The 12,500-nt window shown below is 39.7% G+C and overlaps 1 protein-coding gene across 1 annotated transcript in view; it reads left to right on the top strand.

Annotated features, from left to right (window-relative positions):
• ANOS1 (anosmin 1) overlaps positions 1-12,500 on the top strand; it is an 892,203-nt gene that overhangs the window by 854,166 nt on the left and 25,537 nt on the right. The window contains exon 12 of the mRNA XM_044072460.1: positions 887-1,107. Within this exon, the coding sequence (XP_043928395.1) occupies positions 887-1,107 (221 nt within the window). The remainder of the gene's footprint in view (positions 1-886; positions 1,108-12,500) is intronic.

Here is a 12,500-nt window from a genome sequence, read left to right as displayed (position 1 = left end):
CACTAAGTGCTTTACCTCCCAGGAGTCAGTTAATGGGGTGTCACGTCTTGATTCCCAGCAGGCTTGGCAGCAGTTGCCTGGAGCTCGGAAGAAAAAGAACACAAGAAATATGTTATCTCAGCAAGTGAAGCTGGTTTCTGACTTAATTTCTCACATTTATACTGCTTAATCATGGATCTGAATACTCCATATTCTGTGCCATGATTGATCTGAAGTAAAACAAAGAATGCTATTTTAATTCTGCCTTTCAAGCCCTGTACACTTGTGTGAGAAGAGGCAACTCCTACAACTAAAGTTCATAAAGCTTCCAAACTTTGCTTAATGAAATTACTGTTATATTGCCAGCAACTTCCTCCATGTAGATTTTGATGGGTAATATTACACTGACCATAATGATAAAATGACAGTGTGTATTATGTTCATGTTAAAAAAAAACATATATTAGCCTTTTTAAATGCATCTGCCTTAATCAAAGAGCAAATAATACATCTAGGATTTGGTATACTTGGTTCCCAAAATGTATGCTTGAATAATCTGGAGGGACGTTAGCTGAAAATCTCTTTCATGAACTTTGCAGTCCTGTCTCAAATTTTATCAAAACAGTGTACACAGAATTTGCATGCTTGACTGGAGACGGCCCATTATTTTCAATAATGTCTGACTTTGTTGGCAGTAAGGAGGTGAAGGATACTATGAGAATATAATAACGTGATTCTGCCTTTAGAGTGATCTTCTGGTCTTGAAATAATGTACAACAGTACAATATAAAAGAAAAAAAATGTTTTTGAGAAATGCTACTGAACCTGGCAATGCAATGTATTTAAAAGTGTAATGGTTTAATGCAATTTGTTTTACCGTGTTTTCTTTGAATCATTTTATTTTGTAGGAGCACCTATTGTGAAAGTTGTTGTGAAACCAGAAAACCTCTCAGCATCCTTCAGTGTTCAGGAAAGAAATATTACAGGACACTTTTTTTGGAAGGTCTCAAAGACAAATCTACTACAGCCAATAACAGGTTTCCAGGTAACTTGGGCTGAAGTTACTACTGAAAGCCGACAGAATAGTTTGCCAAACAGTATTATTTCACAGTCCCAGATATTACCACCGGTAGGTAATATATTGTATGAATCTTCTTTGTATTGTTTTGTATCATGCTGTCAGTAATAATAAAGAAGTATTTTGTTAAAATATAATATAGTATAACTACATTTCATTTAGGCAGAGGGTTTGGCAAATATTGCATTTCATGTCTTGTTATACTGGTTTAATATAACTAATGCTGTTTTCTATGACAGAATGCCATGAGTACTGCCTAGATCAGTATGTATACTACAGTGTTTGGTGTAATTTTGAAAAGTGAGCTCAACAGCAAAATATAAAACAGCTGTGTCCACATCAAGACTTCACACTGCTTTTTGCTACCTATAATATCAGGCATTACATGGCAGAATTTCACTTCCGCTCTGTCCTCTACTCTTTGCATTAATCAAACATTATTAGTTAAGTAAATAATCACAGTTTTGTCTGGTGAGGGACTCAGCCCTCCACTGAGGAGTGCATCTGATGTAGTAGCTGGTTTGCTTTGCATTTGGCAGTGGAATTATGCAAAGTGTTAGTAGATGAGGCTAGGGCATTACTTAGAAAGAGGGAAGGCTGGTGGCTGTCTACTGTTCTGGGCTAGGTCTTTGGTAAATGTCAAGGCTGGCGGCTGTATATATTATACTGGGCTGGGGCTTTAGAAAGATGGAAGGCTGGTCTGTACTGTACTGGGCTATGATCTGTAAGTTCCAGTATTTTCTTGATGATTGCAGTGGAATTCACTGTATCCTCTCATTCCTGATCATTTTGTGAAGACATTAGAAAATGTGCAGTCAAGGGGGAAGTGGTTTATCTTTCAGACCAATTAATTCATGTCATAATTTGTTCTTCTTATATTAAGCAGAAAGCTAATGTTGATTTTTGATACTTTGCCCTTTCTGTCTTCCAGTTATCAGCCTTCTCTTGGCCAGTTTACCTAATATTTCATTGGGATGAGTACTGACTGGCAGGGGCCAAGATAAAATGGGTATCAGGTGTGATTTATGTTTATTCTGGCCCCATATTCTCTCACATGATTGGCTATACAAGACAGGGGGTATGCAATGGGCTGTCTGCATTGCATGTTTCCAGGAAGTAGTCCCTTCCACCAACATTAAATCATGGGAAGTAGTTTTCCTGGTTTCCAAAAGAGAAATTACACCTTCCAATCTGAACCCCATGCATGCACAGTGTTCCCACGATGTTCATCGTGTTTCACTGTTGCAGTCATCACTGTAGGGTTCTTCCTGCCAACAGGCAGCCCTCAGTCGGCCAGAATCCCAAAGTCTGGGTCCGGCATCGGCTGTGTACTCACCCTCCCTGATGTCAGAGCGCCAAGGGTACAAAGCTCCCAGCTGATGCCATGTTCTCCAGTCTTTCTTGCTGCGCGGTGGAAGCAGTTCGCAAGTGCCGGTCGGCTGTCTCCTGTTATTTTTGGTGCTTCATGCTGAAGACATTCTTCTTTTCAAAGCTAAGTACCCCGTTGGGGAAACTTTTTTCTTGCTCCAGACCGATGTCAGAAAAAGTTAATAATTGTATTTCATGTGGGAAGCAAATACCGCATAAGGATTTTCACTCTTACTGTATTCCTTGTCTAGGCCCTGACCACGACATAGCTAGTTGTCAGTTTTGTGCTAGATTTAATCAACGTACTATTAAACGGAGATACGATTTTGCCTTTCATTACTTTGGGAGGCGATTTAATTATAACATGTCGTCAGACACATTTCCAACTACCGGAGTTCATAAAAGGTGCAAGGATAAAAGTAGGCCTCCGAGGTCCAAATCAGACGACAGTTTACAATCAGAGCCAGCTGCTGGTTCGGCCGTCGTCAGTGAGGTGCTTTCGCAGCCCCTGTCATCGGCCATTACAGAACCGCTTGCCGAAATGGACTCCCACGAGGAGCCAACTAGACCTTCGAATACTCCAGGTGCAGGACCTTCGGATAATGCTCCCTCGGATGGGTCCGGAGCCACTGTGCAGGTACCGGCTTCTGAGGGGGTTTTCAGGCCTACGCAGCTTCAGGTAAAGGCAAAGGCAAAGTCAAAGGCAAGGACTACTTCTAAAACAAAGACTCTAGCCCAGGCCTCCTCTGATCCGGGACCTAAATCTCAAAAACAATTCCTGCCAGGGAAACAAAACACTCTGGCAGACAGCCTGAGCAGGAACCTGTCAGACCCACACGAGTGGATGCTAGACGCCCAAATATTCAAGGTGATTACAGAAGCCTGGGGCTGCCCGGACATAGATCTATTTGCATCTCCCTACAACTACCAGTTACAGACTTTTTGCACAAGGACATATCACAAGCTAGCATGGAAAGTGGATGCTCTCTCATTCAGTTGGAGGAACCTCTCGGGGTATGCCTTTCCACCACAACCTCTTCTAACAAGGGTATTATTAAAAATAAAACAGGACAAACCAAAGCTGATCTTACTAGCCCCGAACTGGCCTCGACAATTTTGGTACTCAACACTGATAAATCTATCCCAGGAACCTCCTTGGATTCTACCTCAGATTCCAAATCTTTTGTCTCAACACCACGGCCAGGTCCTGCACTCTCATATCAAAACTCTCAGCCTGGCAGCCTGGCGTATTCAGGGCCTATGATTAATCCTACACTTTCCAAACAGGTCATGGATGTTATCTTAGAAGCCAGAAGGCCTAGCACTATGAAATGGAAGAGATTTTGCACCTGGATGCACTCTCAGGAATCAGATCCTCACATTCCAAAAATTCCATTGATTCTACATTACCTAACAGATATGTTGCATAAGGGTTTATCTTTTTCCTCCATAAAAATACATGCCTCAGCTATCTCTGCACATTATAATGCAGACCCTCCAATTTTTTCACATCCACTTCTGAAACAATATCTCAGAGGAGCAAAGAATTTAAGGCCCCCTAGGACACCACCCATTCCTGCCTGGGACCTCAATTATGTCCTGGAAAAACTTACTCTGCCTCCTTTTAAGCCTATTTCCACATCTGATATAAAGTATTTATCATGGAAGACTGTTATCCTACTGGCTTTAACTTCAGCCAGGAGAGTCTCGGAGTTACAAGCGCTCATGGCTGTGGAACCTTACATTATTTTTCATCAAGACAGGGTTTCTTTGAGGACTAACCCTACTTTCATGCTTAAAGTGGTTTCTAAAGTGGCTTTAAACCAAACTATTCACCTGTCAACCGTTTTCCCTAATCCACAAAATAAGGGGGAGAGGATCTTGCATTCTTTGGATGTGCACAGGCAGCTTCGCTTTTACCTGGACAGAACCAAGGATATCAGGAAAACAGAACAACTGTTTGTTTCTTATGCAGCAAATTCCCAAGGCAAAGCTATTTCAAAACAGACCATTTCTAAATGGATTGCTCATGGAATCAGATTTTGTTACTCTCATCATGGAAAGCAAATCCCAGGAAAAGTTAGGACTCACTCTACCACAGCTGCTGCTACTTCAGCTGTCTTTCTCAGGGGAGTACCTACCAAAGATATTTTGGAAGCTGCAACTTGGAGTTCAGTGCATACTTTATCTAAGCACTATAATCTCCCTCTTTATTCTAAGTCTAGGGCAGGCTTTGCTTCTGCAGTCTTGCAAGGCCTTCTAGCCCCCCCCTTCTACTCAATAACCACCACCCTTTATCTCAGCTTTGGGATTCAACCCTACAGTGATGACTGCAAAAGTGAAACACAATGAACATAGTACAGTTGTGTACACTTACCATAAATGTAGATGTTCAAGTGTCTTCACTGTTGCAGTCTGTGTTACCCACCCTCCTATCCCCTCTTATACTTTTATTGGTACGATTTCCTACTTCACCCTTCTTCTGAGGTATATTTGCTACAGGTTATGGGGTTTGTTGTATGTTACATTTTTGTTTTACTTTTAGCCTTCACTTTTGGGTACCTGACATCTGGGGCAAGAAAAACTGGAGAACATGGCATCGTCTGGGAGCTTTGTACCCCTGGCGCTTTGACATCAGGGAGGGTGAGTACACAGCCGATGCCGGACCCAGACTTTGGGATTCTGGCCAACCGAGGGCTGCCTGACGGCAGGAAGAACCCTACAGTGATGACTGCAACAGTGAAGACACTCGAACATCTACATTTATGGTAAGTGTACACAACTGTACTTTCCCCTCTCCAGAGGAAACAAGTGGGCCGAGCCTCTTCACTTCTCTTCCTCCCTCCCTGCCTGGATCCTCCAATCCTGTGACTGTGAATTAAACTCTGATGGCCTTGATTGCAGATAGGGGCTTATTCCTCTGGGAAATGCAGCTAGGTTATTTTAAATGCTAAGAGAACATTCTCTGAACAGTCTCATGGTTGCTGATACTTGTCTGTGTAGCATTACTAGTGACTTTTTTCATTTTGAGCCATTTTGCCTGCTTAGTGGAACCTAATCACATTCCCTTTCTGAGTGACACAATTTATTGCACATGTTCTGTGCTTCTGTCCATGACTCATGTCTGGTTCTTTTTTTGTTTCTGTTTACCTTCATTGTAAGTGTGAGGTTACTAATTTATTTAATTATTGGAATTATTGGCCAGTCTACAATCTTCATTCTGCTGTCTGAGCAGTTTGCTTCTCTTGAGATAATTTAATTGAGTAATATGCATCCTGTTGGGGCTGGAAACAGGTGTTTTGAGCATTTTGTAGCATTTAGTGGAAGTCTTGGTCTTTATAATAAGTGTTAGTGATTTTCAGAGTTTAGGAACCAAGTATGGATTTTATTGTTGGGACTCTTTTGAGGTATTAGACTGTAGCATGATCAGTTTATACACATTTTTTTGCCTGGACTTACCATCATTTAGTTTTATACTGCTTATGCTACGCTGCAACAGCTACACACATAGGCCTTTATTTTCCAGGTTAGTTTATTGAAAAAGCTTCTGCCTGTTTAAGACATTAATATTTAGCCACACTGTTGATTATTTGAGTGCTGCTTTGCTGTATGTTTTACAGTTATTGTATTTTTTCAGGGCAGCACTTTTGTTTTACTGCTGTTAACTTTATTAGCATTTTACTTACATGTTATGCTTTTTTTTTCTCTTTTACGACTGTTATACTTGCTGAGCTGTTGGGTTTCAGAATTGTGAGAATGCCTGCTGGGTTGGCAGTGTAAGTCTCTTATTCTAGAGGCAGTGTATTGGCTCTTCTCTTATTTTTGTTAACCTGCTGGACTAGCAGTGTAAGTCTCTTGTTCTAGAGGCCATGTATTGGGTCTTCTCTTATTTTTGTTACTTGCCTTTTGAACACAGAGTATCCCTTAAGTGTAGGAGGACTGGGGTGGAAAGGACTTATGAGGCTGATGCTGTGAAGAGGTTGCATCTCAGTTGCTCTGTTGGTTACTGCGTGGAGTGGGGTTACTTAGCACCACCAGGGGATGAAATGACATAAAGATTGTGGTCCGCCTTGCCCTGTGTTAGTACCTTGAAACTGGTTTTACATTTATGAATGAAGATCAGAACCTGACCCCCCCACATAAGTTGTCTGAGCTTGTGTTATGTAATAGTAGCCAACAAAGAATAAGTCAAATAACATATCCAACTTCATCCACATGGTCAACCTTGCATTCCATATAGAGACTTAGCTATCTGAAAACTCATGTCTGTGCCAGGGCTTGTGTATTTTACTAGTTTGTCAAGTGATGTGCATCCCCAGGTGTAGACTCTCAGGTGTTGGGATGTCTATATGTCTTTTAGTTGGCCTGGAAGTGATCACAATTGTGGCTGGAGAATGTAATTTGTCCTCAGGGTAGAAGTGATTTGCTGATTACTCATTGTATGTAATCCACAAGGTTACTACAGAGCTTTTCTGCAAGAATTCTCAGAGTTCCTCATAGGATTGTAGGATTATAGGATCATAGGAAGTTACTAGGCTAATGGCCCTTGGGCCTTACAAGCCTAGCCAAGTTCTACCCTTATTTCCATGATCAGCACTTATTGCCCCTGTCCAAGAGGGACACAGGGTGAATTTACAGTTACCCATCCAATCGTCCAGGTTGCGTTTGAAGAGAGCCAATGAGTCACTCTGACATGAAGTGGGAGTCTGTTCCAAAGGTGTGGCTCTGGGAGAAAAGTCTGTCCCTCCAGCAGGTTCTATTAATGTCACATACCAAGTTAAGGTCTTTAGAGCAAGTAACCCATGTACCATTCGACTTACAGATATGCAGCATTTCCAATAAAGCAGGGTCAGAGATTGCCTTGTATGCAAGGCAGATATCACCTCTGAGTAGTCTGTATGAAACAGAATAAACTGACAGTGATTTCAGATGATCTACATAGGACAGATGCTGAAGACCTTGAATCTTCTTGTGAGGAACCTTTGTGGTCTCTCCAATTACTGCATGTGCTTGGAAAGGTACATACCAAAAGGGGCGTTGTACTCAATTACTGGCCTGATGAGGAAAGAGTACAGGGAGGTAATAACTTTTTTTTTTTCTGGAGACAATGCTCTTATTTATGAGATGAGCAATATAAAATGCCCTTCTTACCACTGTGGAGACATGGTGATCAAAGGTAAGGTTGCTATCAACCTGTGTGTCCAGGTCCGTCACCACTGAGTGTATACTTAGGGTGTTGCTATTCATGTGATAGTTAACAGGAACATTGCTGTTACTGAAAGGGATGATAATACATTTTTTTGCATTGAGTTAAGGCCCTGATTTTGGCACCAATCATTTGTTTGTGTAAGACCGTCTTGTAGGATGTTGACATCATTAGGAGATTCTATGACCTCTCCCAGTTTGCAGTCATCAACAAACTTTGTCAGCCACAGACCTTTAGTTTATGCTTGTACTTCTGAGAAATAGATTCCAAACAGCAGAGGTCCCAGGACTGATCCCTGTGGAACACCACTGGTTACAGGTCTGCTGTTGGTGATGGATTCCCCTATTTTGACTATATGGGGTCTATCAATGAGTCAGTTAGCTAACCATATAATGATATAAGGGTTGACACCTAGCTGGGTGAGTTTGTCAGTGATGCCTGAGTCGGGAATAGTGTCAAAAGCAATATCTAAGTCTAGGTAGGCTGTATGCACAGATTTCCCTTTGTCCAGGGCCTTGGTGACTGTCTTGAAGAAGTCCACTAGATTTAACAGGCATGATTTGCCTTTGACAAATCCAAACTGAGTAGGGTCAAGTGTTTGGAGATTACCTATATCTTTGTTGATAAGGTCCATGATGATTCGCTCCATGGCCTTGCAGATAATGCTAGTCAGGCTAATAGGTCTGTAGTTCCCAGGGTCAGTGGAAGCACCACCTTTGTGCAAAGGAATAATAGTGGCCATTTTCCTTTCAGCTGGTATGAAGCCAGTGCTTAGACTATGATTGAAAAGAGTAACCAATGGTGTAGCTAATTCTTGTTGGAGCCCATGTAGAACACAGTCTGGGATGTTATCAGGCTCCATAGATGCTGTAATTTTGGCCTTAGAGAGAACATTTGCGATCTGCTCTTTAGAGATGCAAGGTAGGAGACAGGTGGCAGGGATGTCATGGGGTATGTGTGGTGGGGACAGGGGAGTGAAGTTTTCACAGAACCTGTCGGCTAACAGGTTAGCTATGTCCATCGGCTCCATATATGTGGTATCATTAACTACCAGTTCAACACAAATCTGGGCCTTTCCTTTTAGGTTATGGCTGTAACTAATGAATGCCTTATGGTTGTCCTTAGTTGATGAAGCTAATTTGGATTCATAGTTTACTTTGGAAACTTCACAAGAAGTCTTATTTGCATGTTTAAGCTGAGGAAGGAGTGTTCCCAGTTTAGGGATCACTCCCTCTTACTCTTAGACAGCAATTTTTTCCTCTTATTGTAAAGCCTGTTAATGGCAGTTGTCCACTAGGCAGGTTTGCTCTTCCTTGAGGAGCTTGTTTTGGTCCTATCATGTACAGCTGAGTCAATGCAGATATACAGGTGTTTGTATAATGCATTGGTGTAGAACTTGGCATAGTTGCCAGTTACATGTGAGGGGGGAGTTTAGTTTAGTTTTTTTAGTTTAGTTGCTACTGGGGAGGTGGGTGTCAGGTGATGGTTACTTCAAATGAGACTCATGTTTGGTCAGATCTCGACAGGGAAGACCTCACAGTAGGGGGCGGGGCTGCAGTGGTCCCACATATTTGTAAACACCAGATCCAGGATGTTGGCACCCCTTGTGAGGGTGTCAACCAGCTGGTCCAGGGCATTTGAGTTAATGAAGTCAAGGAACCTTTGGACAAGTGAGTTTGAGCATGAGTAATTTACTCAGTCAATGGATGGGTAGTTAAAGTGGCCCAAAACCATGGTGTTTGGATGTATCTTGATAGACTCATGTAGATCCAAATAGGCAGATGTCATAAGTGAGTAGTCCTATGGGATTTAATTGATAACCATAAACAAATAAAAAAAAATGGGCCACAGCAGTGGTAAAATCAATGCAGTACTTTAATGGACAAACTCCACACCAAGCTCTTTGTTTAAGTATGGGAGCCATAGATCATCATCATCATCATTAAAACCTGGCTCATGCTTTGCATTTAGCCTAAATTGCCATTTAATTACTCTGATTGCAACCTCTAAATCTACATCACCCTCTCTATCCTTATGAAACTTAAACAGAGAGTGTTGATGCTTTAGAGAAATGTGTAGTTTGGTGTTAATTTTATGTATATTCTTTGTTTATTTTTATTTTTTCATCGTAGGTTTGCAGCCTGCAGTTTATACACATGCAGTTTTTTGTTTTTTTTGTTGGGTTTATATTTATTAAATGATACACTGTTACATATGTCTCACACAAAAAAAGTTTTTAACATTGTTTGATTGGGAATTAATTAATGTTTCAGACAGGAAATTGTTCATTGATTAATTAGTTATTATAAAAGGAATAAGTTTTTCATTGTACTTTTGACTCTGAAGAAGCCCTATTAGAATTGGGTGAAAGCACTTAGTCAATTTTAACTCTTGGTGTGAAGTTTGTCCATTAAAGTACTACGTTGATTTTACCACTGGTGTGGTCCATTTTTTTATTTTTTGTTTATTTTTTATGGTTATCAGTTTAAGTTAAGGCTTTGGCCTAGTTTTAATGGCTATGGGATTGTATTGCTTGGTTTGGTGACAAGACCTCTGAGTTCACTATGAAACTCTTAGTTTTAATAAACAGCTTCAGGTTCACTTGGGCAGTTTCCTCTGTTGTCTCTGTGTTTGGGCATTCTTTGTACTTGATTCTTCAGTTAAGTCTAAAAATCAGGGATTTGATGGTGCAACCCATCTCTTGGTCTGACCAGTACCTGTACTTTTATCATGAGCTATGATCAGTAAGGAGGTTAGAGTTGAAGTTCAAGTTTTGACAAGTTGAGATGTGGCTTTTTGAGGACAAACTTTTTCTGAACAAACATTATGCTTCATGACAGGCAGATATAATTTGAAAAAGGGCCAATTTGTATGTCCAGAAGGACTTCTGTTGCTCTGAATTGTCCTGCTGCACTTTCAGGTTGCTAACAGATTATGCAACCCAGCTTGTGACTGTATGGAAATTTTGTAATTGTTTGGGGACATGATTGTCTCAATAAGGTACTCCTTTCTGGGAAGCAACCACATGCAACCTCATTTATCATAGATGTGTAACTTTACATTTGCTGGGTGAAGTTTGAGTATGCCAGCTGATAACCTCATGGTCACTGTTTCAGGTAAATATCTGCCCAAATGACTGCACTCTGGATTTCTGACCTAACAAGACTAAATTAGTACTTGCACTGATTTTCCAGGACCAGTTATTCTCAGCATTGTTTGATCCTCCTCACTGAGAATCAAAAATGTTTCCAGCCTTATTAATGATCAAGAAACCATTTTTGATGTGAACTTGATGGAGAATTATCATCCTGTATTTAAAATTCTCTTTATTGGAAAATTTATTAAAAATGTGATCAATACATAGCTGTATTACTATGCGATGTCACATGATATGTTAGATTTATTCTAGGCACAATACACAGATGACACTCATCTGAGTTGTCAAGGAACTCCTACAATCTCAAAGAAAGTATTTGATCTGGGTTCTCCGTGATGTCACAGTGGTCTTTAAAATGGTGGATCATGTGATCCTGATTCAGGATGTAAGGGTACATTGAGGTTTAACTGGTACAGTTCTGGCTTGTTCTTGTTTTATCTTTAAGGCTGTGCTCAGCATGTGGAGTCCAGGTTAACTTCCTTAGACCCCCAACCAGATGGATTGTGGCATACTCCATGAAATAATTATGGCTCCCTTCTTATTCACAGTGCACATGATGTCACTAGGATAGGCTACTGTAAACAGGGATATTTTGTGTCAGTCCTTTACTAATGATATTCAGTTTTATATCTTCTTTTTCCTGGAGAGTATACCTGAATTTCTCACCACTGGAAGATTGCTTGGATTATATCTATGTATGGTTAATACTTTGTCAACTGAAACTCAACCCATCTAAGACAACAATGCTGGTTCATAAAATCATACATCAATCAAATGTTCTTTCAGCTCTCCTTTTAACAGAATTTAGGTGTGGGTAGAAAAAGTGCAAGTACTAACTCTAGGCAACTAAGTCTTCACATATCAAACTTCATGTTGTAAAAATGATCTGGTTGGTAGTAATGCAGATAGTTAAAAAAATAAAATGTTAATATTTGAGATTATTTGCAAAAAATGGGTAACTCTTTTACATTTTCTGAAGTTCTCCAAGTTTAAATGCAAATAAATTAAAAAAAGATTATTTTTCAAGTCGTGTGTGTTTGGTATTATAAGGTTTACCTGTATCTTACGTACTTTGGTCATGAAGACAAATGAGTGACCAAAGAAAGCCTGCTGAGGGAAAATCACATTAATTACAAACATATTTTTCTATTATTATTATTATTATTACTATTATTATTATTTTATTTTGTTAAAGAGCAAAGATTAGCTCCTCTCTTTTTTTGTTTTTTTTTCATTAAAAACTAGCCCACATTTATAGTTTGTGTAGTAATTGTTATTGCATAGTGATAGAGGTTTTCTTTTTTTATTTTAATGATTTAATTTGTCCTGTATTGTAGGTAAGTCTCATTTTACATTTTTTTTCGTTTGAAAGTGTATTTATAGACTTTTAATATTACGTTAGTCTGTAGTTTCTCCAGCGTGTTAAAGTAATGTGACAATTTTTCATGGAAGTCTATCTCAGTGTTATGTAAGTGTGCTTTCCGTAAAGTAATGCTAGTAATTCATGTATAGATTTATTTTAATGCCATTATTAAAAAAAACTGTCATGTTTTCCTGAAATAATGTAACTGCATAAAGAAGTTCCATTTCCCATTCAATTTATTTTTGTGTGATTTATACTTGTGTTTAGGAAATGATAAAGGCTGTACAATGCATACATATGATTTTGTACATAAATATTTCTAAATTTTTATTGTATTTTAGCAGGTTTTG

The sequence above is a fragment of the Protopterus annectens genome, chromosome 5.part0 (assembly GCF_019279795.1).
Source record: "Protopterus annectens isolate FY-2018-M chromosome 5.part0, PAN1.0, whole genome shotgun sequence".
Taxonomy (NCBI): domain Eukaryota; kingdom Metazoa; phylum Chordata; order Ceratodontiformes; family Protopteridae; genus Protopterus; species Protopterus annectens.
The sequence above is the reverse complement of the archived record's forward strand: the minus strand, read 5'-3'. Positions and strand labels throughout refer to the sequence as shown.